Source organism: Triplophysa dalaica, chromosome 17 (assembly GCF_015846415.1).
Source record: "Triplophysa dalaica isolate WHDGS20190420 chromosome 17, ASM1584641v1, whole genome shotgun sequence".
Lineage (NCBI taxonomy): Eukaryota > Metazoa > Chordata > Actinopteri > Cypriniformes > Nemacheilidae > Triplophysa > Triplophysa dalaica.
Window position 1 is genome coordinate 14,675,813 of NC_079558.1, and position 27,222 is coordinate 14,703,034.

At 36.7% G+C, this 27,222-nt stretch overlaps 1 protein-coding gene across 3 annotated transcripts; it reads right to left on the minus strand.

Moving 5' to 3' along the window:
* Nucleotides 1–1,518: 1,518 nt before the first annotated feature.
* becn1 (beclin 1, autophagy related) lies at nucleotides 1,519–27,222 on the minus strand. 3 transcript variants are annotated; one of them, XM_056771274.1, is made up of 12 exons: nucleotides 27,185–27,222; nucleotides 24,308–24,438; nucleotides 23,705–23,769; nucleotides 22,473–22,531; nucleotides 16,395–16,485; nucleotides 13,103–13,239; nucleotides 9,215–9,409; nucleotides 6,320–6,466; nucleotides 5,972–6,121; nucleotides 5,654–5,714; nucleotides 5,075–5,217; nucleotides 1,519–1,893 (listed from the first exon to the last, which is right to left on the minus strand). In XM_056771274.1, exons 1-12 carry the CDS (start codon nucleotides 27,205–27,207, stop codon nucleotides 1,725–1,727), a joined length of 1,371 nt encoding a protein of 456 aa, XP_056627252.1. In that variant the 5' UTR covers nucleotides 27,208–27,222; the 3' UTR covers nucleotides 1,519–1,724. The 3 variants fall into 3 exon arrangements, with proteins under 3 accessions (XP_056627252.1, XP_056627250.1, XP_056627253.1); XM_056771272.1 differs by lacking the exon at nucleotides 27,185–27,222 and adding an exon at nucleotides 25,523–25,602; XM_056771275.1 differs by lacking the exon at nucleotides 27,185–27,222 and adding an exon at nucleotides 25,030–25,182.

Here is a 27,222-nt window from a genome sequence, read left to right on the forward strand (position 1 = left end):
TTAATGGAGAAGCAACTCGGGACTCCTTTCTAGACTTTCTGTGAACTGTAGGACTTGTTTTGATATCAGTCTGCATCTCTTGTGTTCCAATACGTTCACGTTTGCTTTGAATCTTCAACTCTTTTCTTGGTTTTCTTCGACCTCGCCGGTACTGAAGCAGAGTTTTGAGCAGGTGCGTTCATCACCTTCGGTTTCAGTGTTGACTCTCTCTTTATTCCTTCAGCATCATCTGTCTTTCTCTATCTCCTCCTCAGCTCTCTCCTACCTTCTCCTTTCATTCTGTCTCGCTCGACTGCTTTCAGTCTTTGTTTCAGATGTGCTGTCCTCCAGACTCTCGGAGATCACTCCTTCTTGCTCTCTTATGGAGTACCTCTTCTTGATCTTCCTCATTTTCTTATTATGTCTGGAACGTTTCGGTGTGGAGTTAGAACAGTTTGTGCAGAAATTCTTTGGTTATGCAAACTGATTGTTACAGCAGCTCTCCGGGTGGCTGGTCTCAGACGATCTTGGAGGTGAAGATGCTGGTGTGGTTACACGTGATCTGCGGTTGTGAGGCTGGTAGGATGTATTGCCAAATTCTCTGACACACCTTTGGAGACGGCTTAAGGTAGAGAAATGACCATTCAATTCAGAGGAAACAGCTCTGGCTGACATTCCTGCAGTCAGCATGTCCATCGCACGCTCCCTCAAAACCTGCAACATCTGTGGCATTGTGCTGTGTGATAAAACTGCACATATTAGAGTGGCCATCCTAAGGCACACCTGTGCAATAATCCACACTTGATATTCCAAACCTATGAGATGGATGGATTATCTCGGCAAAGGAGAAGCGCTCACTATCACAGATTTTTTTACAATATTTGAGAGAATTAGGCATTTTGTGTACACACAAAAAGTCTTAAATCTTTGAGTTCAGCTCATGAAAAATGGGGTCAGAAACAAAAGTGTTGCTTTCAGTTAACATGAACATAAAACAGCATATCTTGCTTACCAGTTATGTCACCACCAGGTTTATGCAATGTTTATTATATTTGTGTCAAAATATTAGCCTCACTGATTATGTGGGTACTTCTATGATCAGCTGAGTTGATATAGAAAGGAACAGTATTTACATGATACAAAGTTAATACGGAAAGGGTGAAGCTGAGACGCCACAGCATCACTATTAAATTGAGTGCGCTTACCGCACATCGAGTATATATTAAAAATAATGAATTCCGAACCAATGAGCTGTGAATTAAATATCCAGAAGAAGCTAGAAGCAAGTGTCAACTGAAGAAAGGTAGTGCGTGCAGGTGCTTTTATGCATTAGGTGAGGGGCGTACCCTCACCTGGCATTGGGCATGCGCTCCTGTCTGTCAAAGCCAGACTTGGTCTAAATGGATGCTTCCTTAGACGTCAGGTGCAGATCCCTTCCCATAGGTGATTCACGAACACAAGATAATGAAAAAGAACATGCATTTTTGTATGACTCGATTTGTGTATGTATTTAGGTAAAAGACATGTAAATGAGAAAAATCATTTAGCACAGTAGCCTTTAATCTACTACATTTACAACAATTACAAGTAGATAAACCCATCCAAATTGTCATATTTAGCAGATAATAAAGATACATTTATATATAGTTATTAGTTCACAAAAGTCTTTTTTCCATTCTTGTTCTTACACTGCATTATCAGTTAAGATTTCCTGTTGTGTATCAGGTTTCAGTCCAGAATCAGATCTAGCGGTTGTAGAACTGAGAGGACACCCAGGCCAGACCCCATTTGAGATTAGTAAGCATGAATTTGAGGGCTTTGGTCCACTGCTCCTCAGAGTTAAACTGCGTCTTAATAGAGTAAGAGCCTCCACTGCCCCCTGTGTCCTCAATCTTGCCTTTGTCCACATCCATTCTAAACACAAAAGATAAACACAATGTCAGTGCTGGTAAGAGCGTTTTGTATATATACAGGGCTTGACATTTTTTTTGATATTTTTGCTCACCAGCCACTGCTAATCGCGTTCAAAAATTACTAGTCACCTAGCATTTTCAAAAGGACAAAATTTTGTTCTTTGTGTGACTAAAGTTGACAGCAGTTGTAAATTAGATATATAAAAAAGCTATACCCTTAAATAACATTAATGCAGATGTGAATTACCTTGCAGTTGTTTTGGACACACATCTTGAACCCATATCAAATTATGAAAACAAACAATTTTCAGAAGGGAAAGCTAACATTAAAATGCAAGCAATATTACTAAAAGAAGAACTAAAAAGCAGCTAGTGGATGTTAGTCCCTGGAACGTGAGTGTATGGCTTCACGAATGGACCATGTGTGGCCTGTCACTCTGAATGCTTGTTTCTTATCATGTCTTGCTCCACATTTAAAACAAACTTAACATTTTCATAACAACTTACTCATGACATATGACCCTACCCAACCCTAACACAATAATATCTTATAAGAACAAAAGGATACCTGGGAAAAAATATTAACTCCAAATAAACAATAAACAAATGTACAGTATATACTCATATGTATAAAAATACATGCATTCATACACACATTTTTATTATAATCACAAAAGTAATACAAATTAATGATAATAATTAAATATAGCTGCAAGCAGCAATTATGGGGTCAAGCCCTACAAGGGCACAAAAGGCAATACATGTGGTTGTGTCTGATCATGAGTTTAAAACACACTTAAAACACAAGGAAATTTCTTTTATCTCTGACCACTATGCGAATTTGTCAATAAATTAATATGAGGTTAACAAGATGTGCTAATGATGTTGTACACAAAGTTTTGTGTCAATATCCCAAAGTATTGCGAAGATACATAAGTCTTTATAACTCTTTAGCATGCTCACCTTTTCACCTTTTGACGAGGTAAATGTGGACTTTTAATAACTTTTTGTCAAGAGTATCTCTAGATGCTATACCCAAATTTTTGTGAAAACCTGACAAGTTTGTAGGAGAAGTTCGAAAAATATATTTTTTATACAATTCAATATGGCACACAGGAAGTACGCTGGATTATGACCAGTTGGATATCTAACCCCATTGTCACAAAGACAAATATCTTTGTGGAAATCGCATTACATTATGTTGAATTTTCATATGCTATATGCAATTAATCAAATTTTCTTATATTTCTTGAACAGTAGGCGCTCGCTTAAAACTTTACAGGTATTCTCAGACTATGGTCATGATGAACCACAACAAGTTTATTGACGATACGCCACTGCGTTCCTAAGAATACAGTACTTTAGGACAAATTTTTATGTGAGTGGCGCCCCCAATGGTCAACCGAGGAACATTTGGTATGGTTCAACTTGACATGACTGAAGGTATCAAACCAGACCGCTCTCATGATTTAAGATGACAAGTAGGTGGTGCTGTGCCGAAACTTGATGCGTCACCTCAAGTCTAGACCATGATGACATTTACACAAGTTTTGTATCAACACATGAAAGATTGAAGACGCCCCCTTAAAACTATTTGAGTAAGCTCGCTGTTGAATTCATTGATGTGCTATAAAAGAACGGACTAGCCAATCCAAAAGGTAATATCAAAGACTTTCGTTTTTTGAATTTCTAGAAAGTAGAAATCAAGTTATAGGCAAAAATGTAAAAAAACATACCACCAGATCTTCATTGCTGTAAATCTACTTTTTGCCAGAGGTTCTGTACATCTTGTTCAGATACATGCCCTTATGTTTTATATGAAATAACCACAGATATAACATGCCCTCATGTTTTATATGAAATAACCACAGATATAACAATCAAATCCTGACTTGCTCTTATAGAAATATTATAATGGGTTGCGTTTAGATCTTCCGTCAGCAAATTGGTTCAAAAGAAACATCAAAATCTACAAAAAATGGGTCACTGAACACAATATCAAGATCCTGCCATAGCCATGCCAGTTTCCTGACCTGAACCCTGTAGAAAATGAGTGGGATAAACTGAAGAAGAGGGAGCACCAACATTTGAAGGATCTGGAGAAATTTATTAGGTAGGAATTAACTCGGAAGACTCTCAAACCTCATCAGACTGAAAAGAAAACTCTTTGAGCTGTTTTTCTTATAAATTGAGGTTGCCGAATATATTAAATACAAGGGTGCCCATTATTGTATAAATATTTTTTACAATGTGATATTCTTCCTACTTCAAATTGTTTTCCTTCAATGAAATGTCTGAGTTTGGCTGATTTTTTAGATAAAAGATCAAAACGAGAAACAATGCAGATTTATTTTTACAGCCTTCTTTTCTCATATTTCCCAACGGTGCTAATAATAGTTGAGGGCACTGAAGGTCCCTACACCACTTTGTGGTTTTACCTCTAAAAACTAACGATTTAAATAGATAACAAATATACCTCCATTCAATCTTTCTCTCAGGTTTGTAAATCAGAAAACTATGTAATAAATTGTTTACATTTTTCAAAAAAAAGATTCCCCCTGACTCTGACATTATACTTCTTTAAGAAATGTAGAAGTCCAAACTTTGACCAGTATAAAAAGAAGGGACTTGTGTATTGCAGCAACAGACCAAAGTGGCCAATGTGTGGTCAGGGTATTTTTCGCATATGTTTGATGTTACTTCTCACTTCTACGATAAACAGTTGCTGCCGAGAGATGCGCTGCTGGATAACTGCAGTTTCTCTAGTATACAGCTTCTCGAACAGTCTTTTAAGGAACATGTTGCTTGATCGTAAATTTTGGATTGATGAAAATGATTGTATTTTTTTATGTTGGAATGAAACATCCATGTTTAAATGGTGTGTGAAACATTTAAATGTTCTGTGTTCTTTTAGGCAAACTGATGTCACTGCATTTTGATGCACTATATGTTTCATCAGGACTGCACGATTATAATAAAATCATAACTGTCGATTATTCACCTTAATATTGTAATTTCTATTATTTTCAGCAGATTGACCTCCAGGACTCCACGCATAGTGTCTATTGAGTGGGTCTCCAGGGGTATATGCTTAATGATAATAGGGGCTGTAATTAAATAATAGGGACTGAATTTAAATGAATCACCTTTTAAAAGAAATGATGTATTGTGGACATTCTTACCTATATGGCAGACAGAAGCCTGTGTCTCCCTTTTCCACCTCTTCTTTGAACTGCTGGACACAGTCGAGGAAGGCCACCATAGCATGATCAAATTTATTATCCCAGAAAAAGCGCAAACCACCTGAACAATATAATGGCAACTCCTACAAGAAAATAACATGCATTAGCTATAATTCATCTTATTTTGATTGATTCTGATACATGGAACTCATGAACTCATGAAACAGTTCCCAAACACTATTGTTGCATTTGCAGGAACCGTGGACATGCAAAAAGATACAAAAATACAGCTTCTGACAGATTTTCCACCGACGTTTGGAATTACTTGACAGACGATCGATTGTCACTGTCTGCGAGAAACCAGACAAATCTCAAAGTTCTACGTTAACACGGTTTTCTGTTAGCCATTTTTTTTCTACATGTAAGGAATATTATTCATATATCAGATTTTTTATATATATCCGCTTACTCTGTGCATGCAAACACATTTTCTTTTGTGTGGTAAATAATTTCAAATGTAAGACCTTCTTTGTAATCGACCTCGGAGTACTATAAGGTGGATAAATTAAGTGCATCTACCTTAGACTTATCCGTAAGAGACTCCAGATAAGAATGATTTCCATAAGGAACAAGTCGATATCTGCAAAAGAAAGCATTGAACCATATGAGAGGTTTTTTCTTTTATAATAGTAAAGATTTGTCATGTTTCTGATGGACTCATATAAATCTGTAACAAAAGGAAAATAATAACAGTAATAATAACAATTAAGGGATCTTTTTTTATTGAATAATCATAGATTATTTAACTAGAACTGAAAATAAAATTATCAAATATTTTAAATGACTATCTGTTATTAATTAATATAATAAAATCATATAATTTTTCCTATCCAACACCTCTGAAAGTAAAGCCCCATCTTGCTTGCGAGGGCATGCAGCAGAAGTACAGTCTGACCCCAGGCAGCATTAATTTCATTCCACTCCACTGGAACACTGGGTAATCGCCCTAGTCTGAAGTTATTTATTGTTCCAAACTGCCCACTGTGCCTGAAAATAAAACAGAACAAAATCAATGTGTGTATGTATGTTTGCATTTATGTTAAAACAACAGAAAATCCAAATACATTTCCTTTTTTTCAGTTTACTGTTTTGCTTATAAAGCCTTCTTGATAAATATTTGAACTTTCTTTAACATGTATTTGCTACAATCATTGTTAAATTAGTGTTGACTCAAAATTTACTAACCATATATGAAAGGTGGCATTAAAAACATTAGTCTTCTTGAGTCTATCCAGTTGAATTTGACAGTAACGCATCTGATTATCCACACTCTTAATATCATCATCCAACTCTAGCTGCTGCCCCTTAAATTCGCAGTATTCCTTTTGATAGCTAAGAGAGAAGAAAAAAAATAAAGGTCTCATTAAGACATATTGTAAAATCTTATTTCTTTTTTGGGATAGATGAGCTTGATGTGGTAACATACAGATGTGGCCATAAAGAATGTGAACATACACACACACACAGGAACCTAGAAGTTACATCATAACATTACACATTTTTATAACCAGAAGGCACTAATCTGTTTTTCAAAGATGGGAGTTTAACGGCCTCTTATCTTTTTTAACCTGAAATAATGCATTAATTGAAAAAGTATATTTAAAAAATATTTGACAAATTGAAAAAAAAAAGTATTTTTTTATTGTTTTAAATGGGGAGAAAAAATGATAATATTATAGCATAAATATTTATAAGTACCATCAAATTCTCTCAAAATGCAAAAAAAGAAATATTTTAATCAAAAATGTAACGTACATTTTCCTGAAAGAAAATTACAGAAGCCAAATGTGACCGCGAAGGAGCCAAGTGTGACCGCTAAATGAAGAGTCCCAGAACACTGAATGAAGTAACAATTACTTGCAAAATGTTTATATAAAGTGTTTGATTTATAAATATCCATTCCTTATTTTGTTATATATCTTAATTATCAAATACTATGTAACAAAAAGGCTTTCCATGTGTTCCCTTTATAACAAAATTATAATGTTTGACTGTAATCGTAATGCAAAACTTGGTACTTATCAAACCAAAAATATCTAAAAGTTGACCAAAATTTTGAAACCTAAATCACATCTGAACAAATAGGGAATTCACAAACTACACTATAGAGGGCTATACAATTCTAAAGGTAGGAATATGCAATGATATTTACATATTCATAATTGTGCTGCCGTTTTATTATTGCCGATAATATTCTTTTATAATACTTTGATGTGCTGCTGTTTTTATTATGGCTTTGTATTATACACAGTTTACTGTATTGCACTGTGGTTTTTACCTCAGTAAAAGGGCGTCTGCACTGATGCAGATGCTGTAGCATGTTGGTTTATAAAGCTAAAAGCTGTCACACCAGTTTGCACTTGAACTGTGAATGCAGGGAATTTTGTTGCTTTGCTTTTTATAGTCATTTATTTACTTTCTAATTGTTTTGTAGCTGTGGTGGCATGTCTGGTATTCTCTCCACTTACATATCTGTTGATATAAGTTTTGGTTTTATTTCCAGTGTTTCTTGATCATAATTAAAATGGCTGCTTCTAAGCACTGGGCCTTGTGCTTGTTTGTACTTGTGTTTTATTTGTAATGTTCAAATTCTAAATTTACCCATCTGGTATGGTGGTAATTTTGTTTACCTGCCAGTTCTTCTAACAATTAGCGTGTGTGTGTTAACGGAGTAATTTAACACATTATAATTTCTAAAGTAGTTCAAATAAAACAGCTGTGTTACATCGTTGCCGTTTTATCATTTATATTGTACAAAGAGAAATACCATTTTCAAATCTAGATTCCTGCCTGATGAACTGAAACCTGTAAGCCCCTGCAGGGAAAATACTACCAAAGCTGCTCCATGGAAAGCCTTCCACCTTAAGCTAAAAACTCGTAACGGCCAATGCTATCGTCTCGGCTTGAGCAGATGGAACGCAGGCAAGGAGTATAGACACCATTGGCTATTGGCTGAAGTGCCTCTCATGATCCATGTTAGCCTTTATGCTCCAATTGTAAGTATTATAGACCCTTACATCTCCCCATCACAAGACAATCTTTGGTACTACAAGCGAAAACAAACTCAGCATGGAGAGAGAAACATAAGTTCTGTTGCTGGAAATACAATCATTATTTTGAGTTTATTTCTGTCAAAGGCAAGAACATTGTTGTGCATGTCCTGTGGAGGTTAACAAAACCCTCTCTCCCATGAAAAAACAACCTGAAAGGGCAGTGCAGCATGGTTAAACTTCTCGAGAAAGTAACATCATCGGGCACGATGAGCAATGAATTAAATTCTACTGTCGAGTGCTAGGCTGGTATTATCAACATGTTATTTTTTCTCAGACTAGTTTTTGCTGCTCTTACGCGGTTATATTTGTTATATGACAAAGAAATCATCATAGAAATATGTAGAAGCACTAGTTAAGATATACAAGTTAAAAGAAACTAAGAAGAGTGTTTTTACATAATGGCGTATGCAGGTTAAGAAATACTACAGTCAACATTTTAAGTTAAAATATCACAGAATATTATTATTACTTTTGAAAAGCTTTATTATGGAATAAGCAGAAAGAATGTATTAAAATAATTAAAGACAGAGTTAATTTAGTTTGTTGCGAGATGGAGTATATACTTTCCAATAAAGTTTAGTCATAGGAAGGCTAAAGATGTTATTTAGTTTTTTTGAGGGGTGGGGTAATAATGTAACTAGTAATGTGACTAGTAGGGTAACTAATTACTTTTGAAATAAAGTAATCAAACCAGTAACTTGATTACTTTTAAAAGGCGGAATCAGTATATTAATTACATTTCCAGAGTACCTTGCCCAACACTGGATGCTACATACCAAATTGCGGACAAAAGGTCTTCTAAAAAGTCCCCCCTTAGGGGCTTGACCTAAAAGTAGTAAATACATACAGCTAAAAGGGTTTAAAAAAGTTATGCCAGCTCATAAGCCAGAAAACAAATACAGACTCCTTGGAAACAACAAAAGCAATGAATCCTGAAATTATGCAAACACAAAAAAGATATTGCATAAATAAATTTTAACTCTTTAACTGTTGAAATAATTACAATTGTATAAAAAAATATACACACCGAATTTCTTCCGTGTCCAGCTGTTGACTGTGACTGCGTCTCTCAGCTAGCTCTTTGGCCACGGCTTCCCGTTGGATTTCAATGCGCTCGAGCTCCTGGATCATGGATTCTTCCTCCAGTTTTAGATGCTGGAGCTCAGTAAGTAGACTGGATTGCTCCTCTTCTGGCAGCTGAGTCAGCAAGTCTAAACAGTTCCTGACAATTTACAGACAAAGTCATAACCTATTATTTCTCATAACATAACGGCTACTTATGTAGAATCAATTTATTTATATGGCATTTTACAAAGTTTTGCATTGTCACAAAGAAGCTTTACATACATTTGGCAAGATTTACTGTAGTAAAGTGATCATGAGTGTCGTGTGTGCCACTGTAACTGCCATTTTGCGTTTATGTCTCCTAGTTGTCATACATTTTGTGATGACGGCACTGTTTGGTTCAAGCAGCTGAGGTACTGCTCTTATACAGACATCAGAGGAGCACCAGCAAAACAAGTTGATGTCATTCAATGGTAACCTAGCGGCATCCAGCGACAAGAGTGAAAGTGAACGTTGGCGACTGGAAGTGGGCGTGTCTAGAGGCTTTGACAAAGTTAAGATTTGCTCAACTTTATACTAATGATGATCAACTTTCGGGAGTCACTACCAAGATGAGTATAGCAGAAGAGCTCACATCAGCTGAAAGAGCTTAAGAGAATCAGCAGAGCGGAGAGACAGAGCAAGTGTTGACAGTCTAACAAGGTTAGAAATATATTCTGGTGTTTCCCCATGTACTGCTTCATAAGTTAGGACAAGAAGTTTAAAATCCGAGATTGTACTGGAAGCCAGTGTAGTTTAGAAAGTACAGGAGTAAAGTGTTCTCGTGAAGACGTGTAAGTCAATACACAGCAGAGTTTTGTATATACTTTTTTACATCTTTATCGAATTTGCTGGTAAACCTGTAAAAAGTAATTTGCACTAATCAAGCCTAGATGTTATAAAGGCGTGAATGAGCCTTTTGGCATCGGGCATAGATAGAAAGGGCTGTATGCGTGCAATATTCGGCAGATAATAAAAGCTACTTTTGTAATATGTTTAAAATGAGCATAAAAACTAGCAGATAGAGACCATACTTCCTAATAATTTGTCCAAGAGGCAGCATTTACATACTAAAAAGAATAGAACCCAGTACTGATCCCTGAGGGACAAACTGTCTTTGAGGAACAGTCTGAGACCTATTTGAACCAGAATAAAACTAATTGAGTGCTTTCTAAAAGATATGACTAAAACCACTTAAGACATGTACCAGAGAGCCCAATCCACCTATACAGTCTATCCAGCAGAGTACTGTGAAAGAAATAAGGGGACGACAAATGCTATAACCGCTTATGGTTTATCTAAACCTCAAAATCAGTTATATCGTTTTTTTATAGAACGTAATCTACTGCATTAAAATAAAGTTAAGTCAACACAAACTCTTCTTGCCTCAACATAAAAAAATCAGGGTATTTTAAAACCTTATTGGTTATTGACATTTCCTGTCATTACAGTATATGACCTTTTCCAGGTATACTAGGTGTTAAGGCTTTTGTAACATAAACACACCATTTTAAGTTCAGTGTTTAAGAATGGTTGTTTACTGTTCAAGCAATGTTCTTGCCAAAATGCAAGAAAGAAATCTCTCATAGTCTCTCAAGTATCTGGGGGTCTTGTTCACGAGTGAGGGAAGGATGGGACGGGAGATTGACAGACGGATCGGTGCAGCTTCTGCAGTAATACGGTCGCTGTACAGGTCTGTCGTTGTGAAGAAGGAGCTCAGCCGCAGGGAGAAGCTCTCAATTTACCTGTCAATCTACGTTCCTACTCTCACCTATGGTCATGAGCTGTGGGTCATGACCGAAAGGACAAGATCCCGGATACAGGCGGCCGAAATGAGCTTTCTCAGCAGGGTGGCTGGGCGATCCCTAAGTGATAGGGTGAAAAGCTTGGTCACTCGGAAGGAGCTCAGAGTAGAGCCGCTGCTCCTCCACATCGAGGGGGCCCAGCTGAGGTGTCTCGGGCATCTTTTCCTGCTTAGACTGCTGCCCCCGCGACCCGGCCCAGGATGAAGCGGAAGAAGATGGATGGATGTTCTTTTTGTTGTTTTATGAGATTCACATTTTCCACATTTTGCAAACTGTAAACTTGAGAGTGTAAGTATTCCACTTGAATGTTTAACTTTAAGAGTACGGTGTAGTTTACAAAAGAAAACAACACTGAAATCATAACTGTATTGTATTACATTGTTTTAAACATTGTTTCTTAAAAAAAAAAAAAATACAATAATTAAATTATTCTTAATATACAAAGAGACTATCAAATAAAAGTAGTTTCAATGTAGGTATCTACTTTTTTAAAGTAACCAGAATGTTTCTGTAAAGTTTCAGCTCAAAATACACCACATATCTTTCATTACAATATGTTGAACATGGCCATTTGTGGCTGCAATGGAAAACGCACCGTTTTTGTGTGTGTCTCTTTAAATGCAAACTAGCTTCTGCTCCCCTCCCCGTATGCAAAATATAAGGTAGAGCCCTTACACATGTGGTTTGGATGACATCAAGACAAGCAATATGGCGGAAAGCTCAATTATGTCTGTAATGCCCTGTCAAAGCAAATCCATACACTAACTGCAATAAAAATCACCTTAATGCCCTGTTCATAAATACTAATTAAATGGGAAAGACAAAAACATAGGTAGAACAACATATGCTGACCATTTGCTGTATTACATGTTGGCCATTGATGATTAATCATGTGCATGCATATTACTAACAGACATAAACACGATATAGGCAAAAACATGCATTCAGAGTACTTGTATATGACAGACAGGTATGTAAAGATCAGCAACTAGCTGTTATTACGTTGTGTGTTGCAATTTCTGCATAACCTCATTGTCTTGCAAATGCAAAATCTGTTTCTATCCGCTCTTAGTGTTGTCGCACTTAGGACATATGAGAAAACACTGAACTTACTGAGAAAGACACTGCTATTACTTTCTTTCGTTGTAATAAGCTTTACAGATATTTTTTATGTTCCATTATACTTCCAATAACAGCACACAATTTTTGTTTCTTAGACATTTTTGTCGCTGGCTAGTGGCTACATCTCTACACCTCTTGCCTGAAAATGGCTGACAGCATGTCTCTGGTGGAAGGTGGAACTACGCGCTCATAAGGCGAAGTCTGTGAGCAGTCATGGGTAGGTGTAAACAATGTACCATCAGGTTGATAGGGGATCGTTAACAGCCTGTTTTGTGTCACTGTTGTGGTTTAAAGGAGACTACAAAAAGAAGAATAGATGGATTTGTATAATTACAGGGTGTTGCTGCACACACGCTGGCGACTCAATTTCTGGTAGATAAATATTTAAAAGTGCACTTTCTGGGATAGCGGCCCTTTAACTACTTTTATTAACGAGTAGCTAACTACAGTTTCAAAGTTTAGCTTCCCCTTCACTGGTATTACAATACTCTAGTCTATTAATATAAAAACGTTAGTGCTTGCCTTTTTGATGAATTTCGGGGTGACTCGCCTGCCGTCACGCTTCAAGTTAAGTTGTGAAGGAAAATATGACGCTTTGTAAACCATTTGAAGACACAGATTATGTCTTGTGCTTCCCCTTTTTCCAGAGACTTCTCTCTCTACCACATTTGTGAGATAAGAATATGTGATGCACTAGCGTAGAGTAGGAAGCGTCTTTAAGGCTCAACGAATAGAATTAAACATCATATCCTAAAATATCCTCATCTCATATCCCAATCAGGAGGACTGATTCCCCCCTAATATGTGACAACAACTGGCAAATAACATATCCCACTCAAAGAACATGAAAGAAAATTATAGTTGTTGAACATTTTGTGTCATACTTGTAATTTTGGCATTCATTCTCTGTAATGTTGAGTTGTGTGTCCAAATGGTCCAAGAGTGTGTCTGTACACTCCTCACACAGAGGGTGATCAACATCCGTCTGACCGGACATGATGTCAAACAGGTCACTCGTCACCTAAGGACAAACACACAGATCATTCATTATGATCAGAGTCACTATAAAATAAGAACCATTTTTTATGGAATATTGAATGTCAATGCACATTTAAAATAAAAATTAAATCTGGATTTTTTGTCAGGCACCAAAGTGAATTTTTGCCCCGCCAAAACATTATTTGATGATCGAAAATGATTTTCTGAGTGATGTAGACGACAGTCCGGCTTGTATACACTTTCTTTTTCTCTCAAAACTAAGGTGTGCTCTCGCGGAAGGATTTAGTCAAGATGATTTCTATAGTATTTAAAGTTTATTTACATGACAATTTATAAAAAAATCAAGCATGGTCATGAAAATTAATTAATGGTTAGATTAAGTTAGCCAGCCAAAACAGCTTTTAAACATTATCCTATGCATGTATATCTATGTGTATGTTACAAATCTGTGAAACCATGTTGATAATTGTCGGCTGATAATCACTTTAAATAGCTTGATGAGCGAACTCTATAACGGCTAATCAAAAGAGCCGATCAAATGCAAAAACGTGTAGACTGTAGGTGTGTTCAACTGCTATGGTATGCAGAACGAGTGCCATATGAGTTCTGGACCGTTCAGCTCAGTCACTCACTGTCGGTTGCCTGTCATTCCTTTTTGTTTGCAGTCTGAAGTAAACTGATACACGGAAATTTGGTTTACCAGAGTGATAACTGCAGTCTACTTTACAAAGGAACCCCGAAAAATGCAGGTATAGTGACCAAGACTTTACCAAAACAATACACAGCGTGTACGAAACCAAAATCAATAACTGTGTTTATGACGTATCTAAACGCCCATCAGAGATGTTTTTTTGTCTATATATGTGAGGTGCTAGAAACAGCAGTGAAAGATGTCTTTACTTTCGCAGATTTGACACGGGACTATCGTTAGCCTCTCTCACAAACCCTTTGCTTAAGTGACAGTGTTGCCAGATCTTCATAGAAAAAATCGTCAAGCAAAGACAAGCCCAAAATAAACCATAAAAATACAAATAATTTATATTTTATAGGACCCCAAAATCACTTATATGAGACTGACTAAAAGCCAACTGAAGTAATCCTAAAGTTATAAAAAAATTAACAGATACCAAACGGTTTACATTCTTACAGCTGCAAGAGTCCAGAACGTTGCTATGGTTACTAGTGTGTCAGTCATCACCATCATGGCATTCACTCCTGCATTTAAACATGGTTGCCACTTCCGAAAGTTTGCAGTTTGTACGTGTTTGTTTTATTCTGTTGTTTTTCATAATTATTAAACAGTTAAGCTGTGTTATTCTCTAAGCTGTTCCTATGGCTGCTATCATTTTTGTTTACTTTTTTGTTTAAAAATGTATGATTCCTTTCCATTTCTCAATTCATTAGGTAATATACACTGTTCTTTGAAATTGTTAATAAATAATTCTACATGATAAATAGAAGGCTTCATACAGATCCTGTGATTGGTCATCTGTGATTGTATCGGCCGATACTGGTTCTAAAGACACCAAAAATCCTGATCGGAGCACTCTTAATGACAAGGTTGGGTGTTCAGTCAGATGATGGCATCTATGAAGATGTGCGACCTCCCACCACAATTTATGATGAAGCGGCTTAAACATCACAGCCAATGAAGATAGTGATTGAAGGGGAAATGTTTTGTAACCGTAGAGTAGTAATGACAACCAGCTTAGAAAAAAAAACCTAAGCAACTTTCAATGTCCTGATTTATGATGATGTATATGTGTCTTTAAGGTTGTCAAAAATGAGAAAATGTGGGGAATTGTAGTGGATTTTTTTCTTATTCATTTATCTTTCAGCCAAGCTAGTTACATGCATATACATAGATAAGTGTCTTTTTAACTTTGACAATAATATTATTTTTCCAAGGAACTGATTCATGGATTCAAAATATTTTAAGAAATCTAAGTCTATATAGTTTCCTGCCGGACAGTGAAGTAGCACCTCTAGACAAAGGCAACACCTACACCCCTAATTAGAGATTTTGAGTAGACTGTAGACAAGATCAAAGTAGTGGGAAGAAAACCCATATAAGGGCAAGAAAGTAAAATGATGATGACTGATTGGACGTTGAGAGTTACAGTAAGGGAATAAAGGGGGTGTAAAAAAAAAAAAAAAAAGGGGCTTCAATTTCTTCAGATTGATAACTGTCATTCTGATTTGATTTGATCCTACAGGCAAGTATTAATAAAAAAGCTTCAAAGACAAGACATGACCTCATTCCTCAGAATAATTTCACGATGTTAGTTATTATTTTAGAAGTTTAAATAAAAAATAGCCATATAACAAGTTTTGAATCAATACACAAAAATTAGCAGAAGATACAGCCTTAAATCAATTTTCAAAAATGGCATAACAGTGACCTTTAAATAACTTTTGATCAGGAGTGTGAAGTGCAACATACCAGTTGTGTGAAAACCTGCAACTTTTGTGCAAATCGGACATATGGTCTTGTTTGAAAAAAGTTGAAAAAACATTTAAATGGCAGAAAAATACAGTACTGAAAACAAGAGAGTGATTACATTTAAAGCGTTATGAAACAAAATGTAAGTGAAAGTTTGAACTGGGGATAGTGCTAATGGGTTTGAGTAAGAGACACCAAATTTGCTATGGCAACATATCAGCAGGGCCATGCAAGGTCATAGACTCGATCCAAGGGATTGTACATGCTCAGAAACAAATGTATAGTATAATAATAAATGCAAGTCACCTTGGATAAAAGTGTCTGCCAAATGCATTAATGTGAATATCAATTTTACACCCGAGCATGTTGAAAAATGTTTGAAATTTCAACAAATCACCATTATTGTGAAAATGCTGTTTGGCTACTATAAATGTTTTAAAAAAGTTGTTACTTAACATTCAACATAAAATATAGATTTACATATTTACCGAGTGCTGCAGTGTGATAAGTAGAAAGACATTTCTAAGAGCGTGTTCTGTCTTCTCCTGCCCCAACTTTTAGTGCCCTTTTTTTGTTTCGACCACTGCCCCTCAAAATGTCTGTGCACAGCCCGGCATAACGATCCTCTAACGGTGTGCCAAATTGCATAACTTTTTACCATACAGATTAACCTTTAACAATAAGAAAGAACACTTAACGGATAGTGATACAATGGTTAAAACGTGAAGTTGTACTTTTAGTCTTCGGCTCAAGTTCTCCATAGTTCCTCCATCTGAAGCCTCTCCAATTAGAGTGAAGCTGTTAGTGCTTTCAGTCGACATCAACCTAGAGTACAAAAAAACTGCATATAAATTGTTATATATTACAACTGAATCACTTTATACAGTTGTGCTCAAAATTATTCAACTCTAAAGCCTTTGATATTTGATCTTTTTTCTAGTAGTGCATCATTATCCCTTTTAAAATCGCATTTCAGCAAACGATATTAATTTTACCGTTCATTTGAAATGATTTTTGACCATGAAACTGACCCGGAGTCTGCATATTCAGACATCGAAGAGGAATATGCTGTGGGTGTCGATCCACACGTGGATGGATAATGAAATTTTGTCTCATGAGAAATGTCTGTAAAATAGGCTTAAGACTTAGTTTATCAAATTTCCAGTTTCACATACTGTATCTTAGTATGTGGTGTGTGCGTATGCCTTCATGCACATGCATGGATTTGTATGCATGTGTGTGTGCTCTTAGATGCGTGCATGTTAGCACAAGTGCATATATAGCGCATGTGTATATCTGAGTATGTGTGTGTGTGTGTGTGTGTGTGTGCGCGCATGCATGCATTTGTTGAAGCATGTGTATTTGTGTGTATGCATGTGTTTTTGTGTGTGAAGATGTACGTGTGATATCTAGGGAGTTGTGTGTGTGCCCATGTGTTTGGCATGTGTATTTGTGTGAGTGCGTATTTGTGTGTGCATGCATGGGTATTTGTGTGTGTGTTTGTGTGCCTGTGCTAGCAATTGGACAGGATCTGCCTCAGATAGCACCACATTTAAGTGAATGAAGAGAAAAGTGCAAGAAACCGCCTGGAGAACTGGGGTCAAAAAAAAGGCTCCTGAATGAAAACTATGTACGTGAGTGACACTAAAAATACTTTTTTGCATGTACTACAGTATATTCTTTATGTCTGAAGTGCTAGATTATTTGGTTCTTTAGTTTTTTGAGTATGTCTGAATAAAAATCAGTAAAAATGGATTTCTTATTTATTTAAGCCTATTTTAATTATTTTTACAAACTCGCAACGCACAGTTATGGTGAAAAACCTTGATTTATTGAAAGACAGTTACTTTCCGAAAAAAACTATACCTTGCACATGATGTGTAAAAAACAACATATTTTCCCATCAGGCTCTAAAGGGTTAAGCCTTTGATTCTTTAAATAAATGAACAAAAATCTAACCTTTCGTTAGAGAATAAGAATTTTAGAGGAGGGGAATCTCTCATGAAAAAAAATGTTTTTGCCTTATACACATTGCTCGTAATTAACCATACCATTTATTATTATTGTGTTTGCCAAGATCACAGCTCTAAGTCTATACCTGTAATTAGTGTTATTATAATTTAGTTGTGATAACAGTTGCAATCGGACATCTTTTTTAACCGTAGATTGATTCATGTTCAAGAAAGGGAGTTGCTTATTTTATATTATAATTAATGACAGCATAGGCCTACGTTAGGCTGGCACGTAAGAGCACGGAAAAATACAGTTCACATTCACTTTCATCTTGCTGGGAAGCTTTCCTGTAGCTCATTGGTAAGAGCATTGTGTTAACAACACAAGGTTGTGGGTTTGATCCCAGGGGATTGCACATACTTAGAAGCAAATGTATAGGATAATGCAATGAAAGTCATTTTGAGTAAAAGCGTCTGCCAAATGCATAAAAGTAAATGTAAACCAAACATTATAATCGCCAATCTGGGAACATTTTGGTCTCGTTTGAATGAAAAAGGTGAACCAATAAATTTAGAAGAAGCTATATGTAGGCACTGTGAGAAAAGGGAAAACACGTCAAATGTTAAAAGCCATCTTCAGGCATGTCAACAAGTGGCATTTGCTCAAGTAACGTCTTCAAGTTCGAGTGAACACAAACGCCCAGTTGGTCAAGTTGGTAATGCAGAAGCTTTCTCTAAAGTATCCACGAATTGCCAACCTAAAACTTTTTTTCAAACACTGTAATTCCCCATTTATTTAAAGGAAACTAAGGAGAACATCATCGATGAACTTCAAGAAGTTTATTTCTTTACCGGCACAACTGATATTTGGTCCAGCATTAACATGACTCCCTTCAAGAGTTTGACCATGCATTTCATAAATTAAAAATGGAAACTGATGAGCAGGGCCCAGTTTTTAAAAAAATGTAATCTGGATCAAATTGATCCGGATTTGGAAATCCTATGTTTTGCTATCCAGGATCATGTGATCCATCTTACTTTCATGCCAGTTTTTTTAAGGAACATTGGATTGGATCACTGTGATCTAAATACCAAATTTCAGGATTACCAAATCCTGTTTTCCAGAGCCTTAAATGAAACCAACAGTGTAGCCTACTGGTTTATCAAAGAACAACATGTAGGCAAAATACCGGTGGCCACAAATAGCCATTGTTTTTTTTAATTGTGAGAAACAGAAACACTGTAACCAGATAGCAGCTCTTTCCATCTCTGCCTTCAGGAGATGTATTTCCATCTGCACTTTTTTCTAGAAGCAACTCATAGCCGTCACCAGCCTGTTTTGTAGCTGAGGAACGTTATATGATGTATATATCATCAGAAAACATTGGTTTTGTGATCATTCACTTAAAAAAACCTCTCTGATTTTATTTGGTTTGAAAAATCACAACTGAATCCACCCTTCTGATGGGATCAGGATAATCCTGTTTTTTTTTAATCAAATAGATCCCAAACCGAGTCAAAAGTTTTGAAAAACCCAAAGGGCAGGTTTGATCCAGATCAAATGTTAGATCAAATTACATGATCTGATCTTAGTTCGGAATCCTCTTTTGCCGTTAAAAACCCATTTCCAAAATTTGATCCAATCTGTGATCCGAAATCCCACTGGATTACTTTTGAAAAACTTGGCCCAGGTGACTGCAGACCGCGTTTACACCGGCAAGTCAAGCGTTTAACCTAGATTCCGCTGCGGCCACCTAAATGTGTTAACACTTGCAATGATTTAATGATTTATTGATATAGAACAAAGGCAAGCAGTAATTATTGTTAGTGTCAGGGCTGTACCTTAACTTTTTTTGCACATAGCACTGGTACGTCAGATGTTTAAAGTTTTGTAGCACAGGCCAAACAGTTGTAGCACAAGTATAAACCATCTGTTGTCATTTTAAAAAAAATATACAAGTGCAGTTCATCCCATGAATAGGCAGGTGACTGACAAATGACATTACGGTTACATACAGATGGTTTACGTGGCATTTAGTTATTAATATCTATGTGCATCATCAGTGACATATCTTGATCAACTTAGTATAATTGCTAGGTGGCACTGTCACCAAACTTATGTGTTCTAAATGCTTTTACCTATGTTTGTAAATGTTTTTTCAAAAACTCATCATCAGAAATGTTCACATATACTTCCCTCTGTGCCCTAGTAGGGCTTGTCCCATAGTCACTGCATGCAGCTATATTTTAATAATGAGATCCCCCTTATATAGATTATTTTTATTTAAGGAAAGGTTTGATTCTTGTAAAAAAAAAAAGATAAATAGGCTTAATGATGCTTGAAGATTTATTTTCATAGCCTACTTTGGTCATATCTACCTAGGGTATGAATAACTTTGAGCATATAGTATCTCACAGAAGTGTGTACACCCATTTTTGTAATATTTTATTATATCTTCCCATGTGACAAACACTGAATAAATGACACTTTGTTACAATGTAAAATAGTAAGTGTGTAGCTTGTATAACAGTGTAAATTTACTGCCCCCTTAAAAAAACTCAACACACAATCATTAATGTCTAAACTGCTGGCAACAAAAGTGACACCCCTAAGTAAAAATGTCCAAATTGGGCCCAATTAGCCATGTTCCCTCCTCGGTCGCATGTGATTCTTTCGTGTAACAAGGTCTCAGGTGTGAATGTAGATCAGGTGTGTTAAATTTAGTGTTATTGCTCAAACTCTCTCATACTGGTCACTGGAAGTTCAACAAGGCACCTCATGGCAAAGAACTCTCTGAGCTAGACAGCCTTGGCTATAAGAAGATTGCCAAGACCCTGAAACTGAGCTGCAGAACAGTGGCCAAGACCATACAGCTGTTTAACAGGACAGGTTCCACTCAGAACAGGCCTTGCTATGTTTGACCAAAGAAGTTGAGTGCACATGCTCAGCGTCATATCCAGAGGTTGTCTTTGGCAAATAGACATACGAGTACTGCCAGCCTTGCTGCAGAGGTTGCTCAGACCATACGCCGCACACTACATTAAATTAGTCTGCATGGCTGTCGTCCCAGAAGGAAGCCTCTTCTAAAGATTATCCACAAGAAAGCCCGCAAACAGTTTGCTGAAGACATCAAGACTAAGGACACGGATTACCGGAACCATGTCCTGCTGTGGTCTGATGAGAACAAGATATACTGTTTTGTTACAGATGGTTTCAAACGTGTGTGGCGGCAACCAGGTGAGGAGTAGAAAGACAAGTGTGTCCTGCCTACAGTCAGGAATGGTGGTGAGAGTGTCATTGTCTGGAGCTGCATGAGTGCTGCCAGCACTGGGGAGCTACAGTTCATTGAGGGAACCATGAATGCCATTATTTACCATGACATACTGAAGCAGAGCATGCACCCCTCCCTTCGGAGGCTGGGCTGCAGGGCAGAATTCCAACATGATAAAGACCCCAAAAGAAACTGAGGGTAAAGGTGATGACCTGGCCAAGCAGGTGGAGGAGCACAAGGTCTCTAAACTCCACCAGCACCTTGATGCCGTCATGGAGGAGTGGAATAGGACTCGAGTGGAAACCTGATTGGTTCAGTCACGTCAGTAGTATGTGACAACCTTACAGCTTAAAAGAGACCACCGTCTCTTCTTTTTGTGCAGTGTTTTTCTCTCTTTTCACTTCACCCGGACCGGTAAGTTTGTCCCAGGCTGTGGTCTTGTCTTTCCATATACAGATCCTCTGCATCAAACTGGTTCTCTCTGATCACTTCCAGCCAAGATCAACTGAAGCCTCAACAAACTGCATCAGGACACTTTCTTTCTTTTAAAAGGGCAAGACATGCTAGTATCATACTTAGTCTTATTAATGGACTTAAGAACCTGATGTTTTATTCAGGCTATTGATCTTCCATAAATCCATGCTCTGTTCATCTCTCTGCTTCAACTTCAACCTTCTAATGCATAACTATGTGTGAGTGTATGTTGAATGTCTGTCTTTTGTTGTTTTCATCTTGTTCTTGTTTTTACAGGTATATATACCTTTGGTTGTTTTTCTTGTATTCAATGTATCTCATGCACAGCTGCTTTGTAAGAGTGAAAATTGTAAAAAGCGCTATATAAATAAAGTTGAGTTGAGTATGTTAGATAAGTATGCGTCTAGTCTAATAAAGTCCTGTTTTATGTCACACGTGACGCTGTTTGTAGTTCATGTACATAATATGGAGTCCATAAACATGCAGCTTCTTGCTAGTAATGCAAAGTGATTTCCCATAATCATGAATTTGATACAGATAAGTAAATTGATCATAATCAATTAAATGAATCCCAATTTTGGTTTATATTTGTTTCCTTTACAAATGGTGGTGGAGAATATATTACTTATAATTTTGATCAAAGTTCATAATAATGCTTACAAATTTGGTGGAGAATAGTGTTTAAATAATACTGTTCCTCATTGAATCCCCTACACAGTGTTGGAAAATAATGGTGATCACACAAAATTTTGACACTTTGGGCCCAATTATGACATTTTCACTTGGACATTTTTGGTGTATTCACTTTTGTTGCCAGCGGTTTAGACACTAATGGTTGAGTGTTGAGTTATTTGAGGGGACAGCAAATTTACACTTTATACAAGCTGTACACTTGTTGTACAAAGTTTCATTTCTTCAGTGTTGTATCATGAAAAGATATAATAAAATATTTCCAAAAATGTGAGGGGTGACCTCACTTCTGTGAGATACTGTATATATTACAATATTTGTTTGGCATTACAAGGGTCATAGCAGTGATTTCTTATTAATACCGATACAACTAAATTATGTATGTTATACAGTTTAATAACTTTGAGCATGCAGGGTTTCCTACCTTGTAGATGCAATATATTTCCGAGCAACGGCATCCTGTTTGCTCTCCAAAAAAGTTTCCTGAAAGAATAAATATGTTAAACCAACATCTGCAAGCTATTAATTATCATTTAACAGTTCAAGTTATTTGATTTCAATGACTTCATCAGGAGCATTTTTGCATACGAGTTTCAGAACTACAAACATGAATATTGTTTAGTCATTTTTTTTTATATTTTTTGCTGTTTTTACAGTTTGACTCCTTATTAATAATATACCCGGCATCTTGCTAAACAAGAGTTATTATGATGACTCCTGACTCATCTGTACTTTAGCAGCCTGTTAAATTGCAAATGCACAAATGTACGCAACGAGAACAGCATGAGAAGACATCACCACAAAATTCGGTAAACATTATTGAATTAGTGTCGTGAACATTCTTGTGAAGATTCAAATAGCGTTCGGAAGATATAACGATTTTTAAAATAGCGCTTGGAACATTTGAATGCCTTTCTTAAATTACTTTTATCATTGTCATTGATGTATGATTTTAAATTTTCCAGATTCTTGTCATGTTTTTTAATAGCATTGGAAAAACGTCATACTCAGGGTTTTTCAAACACTGAAATTTTTTTAAATGTGATTTAAGAGCAATGTGGACGACTGCTGCGCTTTTGATGACTGCAGGAAAGAGCGAATGGAGAGCCTGTGCACTCATGTTCGACTACATTCTGTGTTGCTCAAACAGTAAGGTACATGATGAGAGTAGCTGCGGAAGCAGATGGCATTGTATTCCTTTAAACACTCCAGCATAAGTTTGATATCATAGGCCGATATAGGTCAAATCATAAGCCGTTGTTAGCTGGCTGCAAGTTTAAATGTATGTGTTGAAAAAAGAACTGTTATTTAAAGTATGCGGGAAATAACAGTTTACTTTTTAATGTCCTAATTATATATCAAAATAATTCCTATTACTGACAAATAAAAATCAAGGAAGGCCAGTGAGAACAATACAGCTTTTTGCAAAGAGGCCAAGAAAGGAAGATGTGAGAATGAATGGTAATATCTGTTTCACATAATTTTGTACAGATTATATTATATAGGTTGCAACAGTAAATAACAACAACTGAATAAAATGAAAAAAAGCAGCGTCGCTACTTTAGGTACTGCCCAACACTGTGTCACCCAAATAAAAAAAAGATTAGTTTAGTCAGGGTATGGCCATTGGCTGAACTGCCTCAATGGTATACTCACCTCCGGCACACTGCTGCCTTCATAGTTGCCTGACTGTTTACTGGCAGCTACAGGTACTAAAGGAGCTGTAAGTATAAATAAAGACAAGTAAAACTCTACCTACTTCCTAATAATTTAACTTAAGATCTTTCCGAGTGTCTCTCAATCAGCACTCGTTCAGTTGTCAGGGCACTGACCAGAACGTCTTTCATTTTAAATGCTTCTCACTTAAAGAATTCTCCCAGTGAAACAATAACTCCCTTAAAATTCCCACATTGCAACACAAAAACAAGGGAGCTTCTATGCTCCCTGCCTAGAAATCTTGTCCAATTTGGACATTTGTATCACATCAAAAGTTTTATATTAATTAAATTATTTAAAAAATGAGTTGCTAAAATTCAAACGGATGTTTTTAAATTTATTCCCCCAAAAATCTTTACAGCCCTCTCAATGCTATTCATGTAATGGGAAATTCTCTCCCAGTATGAAAAACGAAATTTAGGCCCTGACCCGAGCATGATATGGTGTGGTCCGGTACAATGCCCTGATACATGGAATAGGGAGCTGATGAGCCACGGGATCTAGTCAAAGATAGGCGTGTGATTTAAGTGGATATAGTCATACCCGTGAGCTCGTGGATGGTAACTCTGTCTAAAACGTTGAAGGATGTGTCAAGCTTCAGGGGCTGACTGCATCGCTGACATACAAAACTCACTTGCATGGTGGTGCTAGAGGACTTAAAACCCTCCATTATGCTGTAGGAAACATAATACAAAACGACAATTAAAAGTGAAGTGTTTATTGACATATTACTACGGTAAAAACATGGTTTTAAAAATGAACTGTCACATATTTTTTGACATGGCTACATTCTAAAAATGTAAATATTCAGTATTGTGATAACTTCTAAAACGATAAACTGGGGTTACATTTAGTGGCATGACAGACTGACTTGAATAACCTATCTGTATCAACCTATCTGTAAGTTTATTAGATTTTGCATTATTAACCACTCAAAACCAGATCGTGCGTGAGACCTAAAACGATATAATTCAAATAAATAGGCAGCGTTTATTTGAGACCATTGTTTCCTATTGAAAATATTATCATTGACATTCACTCGCTCGTTTTAAACAAGTATGTTGTTTTCTCTCGTCACGTCGCTCGCAGCAAGCAATGCGATGCTTTTATATTTGAATATGACAAACACTTATCTTCTGCATTGTCACAACCAAGCACAATAAATGAATGACGTTAAAGTTGTGTAACTAAGACTCCAACTAACACAAACCGCAAAAAACAACCTCATAACTATTATCAAGATAATTGTAGTAGCACCAGCATACCTTTTAGCAACCGACCCCCTAACAAAATCAGCTGATTTCCACTTTTCTCTTCTAACAGGAAGTGACGTATGACGAAAATGCCTTAGATATCAATGACTAGATGCCTCATTCAAGCTTTCCAGGCATCTAGACGCGTCCGCCATATTAGAACGGCCCATTGACGTCACTCAGAGTTTGCCAGAAGTCAACAACACTGCGCAGCATCGCTGTGCATTTTAATTCCAGAAAAAATGGCTACCCTTTCGTTGTTGTTATGTGTTAGTGTAGGAAATATTATGCTTGAGTTTATAAACCAACAAATATGTTTTCAAAATCATACAGAGTCAGCTTGCTCTTGAGTGTTAACGGACCGGCTCGGCAGGGTTGCCAGATATGTGAAGCTAAATCCTTCATCGCGAGCGTTTCCTCCCTAGTCCAAATAATATAACTTAGATTTATTAATAAAATAATCTTAAAATTAACAGCTATATAACAAAATCCTTACAGTCCTAACCTGTGGATGAAACAAACCGTGGAAACGGAACAAAAAAAACAATTCCACTGGAAACCAGCAGACATGGCAACACAGACCGGCTCGAACCGTTGCAATATGGCGGACGAACAGCATAGAAAAAGGTGCTCATGCGGCATCTAGTTCTTTATATCTATGAAATAAAGTGAAGCATCAGAGCCGTTGAGAGAAAGAGTTGCGTCAACTCCATTGACTCCAACCCGCTGGAGAATGTAGCCCTGTGACGTCATGCATTTAGACGTCATGCACGTATACGTGCGCATGCGCAACGTGACGTGCTGCATGTCTTTATCCCATATGCGCCATACATTTCTATGTATGAAGGAACTATGTTAATGTTTTTCTTATTTTTTTATGTGATTTATTTGTTCTATAACTGAATTAGTGTTCATCAACTAGAGTGTGTTCACAAACAACAGTTTCGGGGGCCATTCACCTTGACACCGTGCTTTTACTGTGGTAAAGCTGGAAAGTCTGCCCACCTGGTTACATTGGTGATGACAAGGGGGGAATGACAAGGGTATTGCTTTTTTGATTGTTTTTTGAATGATGGAGGGTAATTTTGCAATGAAGATATATAATTACATGTATTGTTTATTTATATTACTGGTAACGCATGGAGCTTCGGCTAAACAGTAAACTTTTAAACCATCTAGAGACGCCACTATTAATTAATTTTCCCTTGAATTGAAACCACAATTTTATCCCAAGCTTTTGTTATATAAAAGGGAATTATTGTTACTGAGATTACAACTGTTATTGACACCAGGCCCAGTGAACGCCATTTCTGGAATGCACCTATCTATGACGACATTGATAGGTTGAACACTGCCTCCACGGAAAGAATATCAACGACTACTTCCTAGCACCGCCCACTGGTTCACACATGACAATTCTGAAGTAACACAAGTGACACGGAACAAGATAGAGCGAGCAAGCAATAAACATGCCATTAAAGATAGCAAAATATTTTGCCATCCCTGGTTGTGGAAGAATACAGTCGATGCATAACCTTCCTTTGGATTCCGATATTAGGAATGCGTGGTTAAAGTTTATTTTCAAACACGTTCCAGCTCATGTGGAAAAAAACTAGGACCGTTTGTTCGGTTCATTTCTCTGATGATTCCTTTGTGAAGAAGGCACAGGTTGAGGCTGGATTTGTGGAGAGACTAAAATTTAAAAGCAGTGTTGTTCCGTCAATATTGGATACGATTGGAATGGTGCAGCAATCTTATGTGAGTAAAACATTTTTGCACAATGCGTCACTATATTGCTTTGTCAGAGATCGCTTCATATGTCCTGAGCCCTAATCGCAGGAGATTAGTATTACATGGGGACCTCTAGTCATCTGTATTAATTTCAGAGGTTGTATGGGATCTTAAGACCGATCTCTGTGATTTGGCGGGCTCATATATCATTCTTCAAGGTTTTATCCACCGTTTGCGAATAATGGAGGCTGTTTTGGTGTTGGAATTATTTTGAATGTAAAAACAACGCGAACATCATAAGTAGACCTCATTTAACAGTATAAACCAATAAACAAGCCCAGTTCATGAGAGCTTTGATGAATAAAAAATTAAAGAAATAAAGCATTTAAAGAGAAAACATTACTTCCTGGAACTATTTGAAGGCTTCAAGAATCACCTGACACTGCAGCAGTCATCCATCCATCCATTTTCTAC

Excerpts from the sequence above, each read along its gene's own strand:
- becn1 (XM_056771272.1), bottom strand. The coding sequence starts at position 25,587 with ATGTCTGCTGGTTTCCAGTGGAATTGTTTTTTTTGTTCCGTTTCCACG. Across the intron at positions 23,770-24,307 it reads TACCATCCACGAGCTCACGG|CTCCTTTAGTACCTGTAGCT; the intron begins GTATGACTATAT and ends TTATACTTACAG. Across the intron at positions 5,218-5,653 it reads CTCTTACGGATAAGTCTAAG|GAGTTGCCATTATATTGTTC; the intron begins GTAGATGCACTT and ends ATTTTCTTGTAG.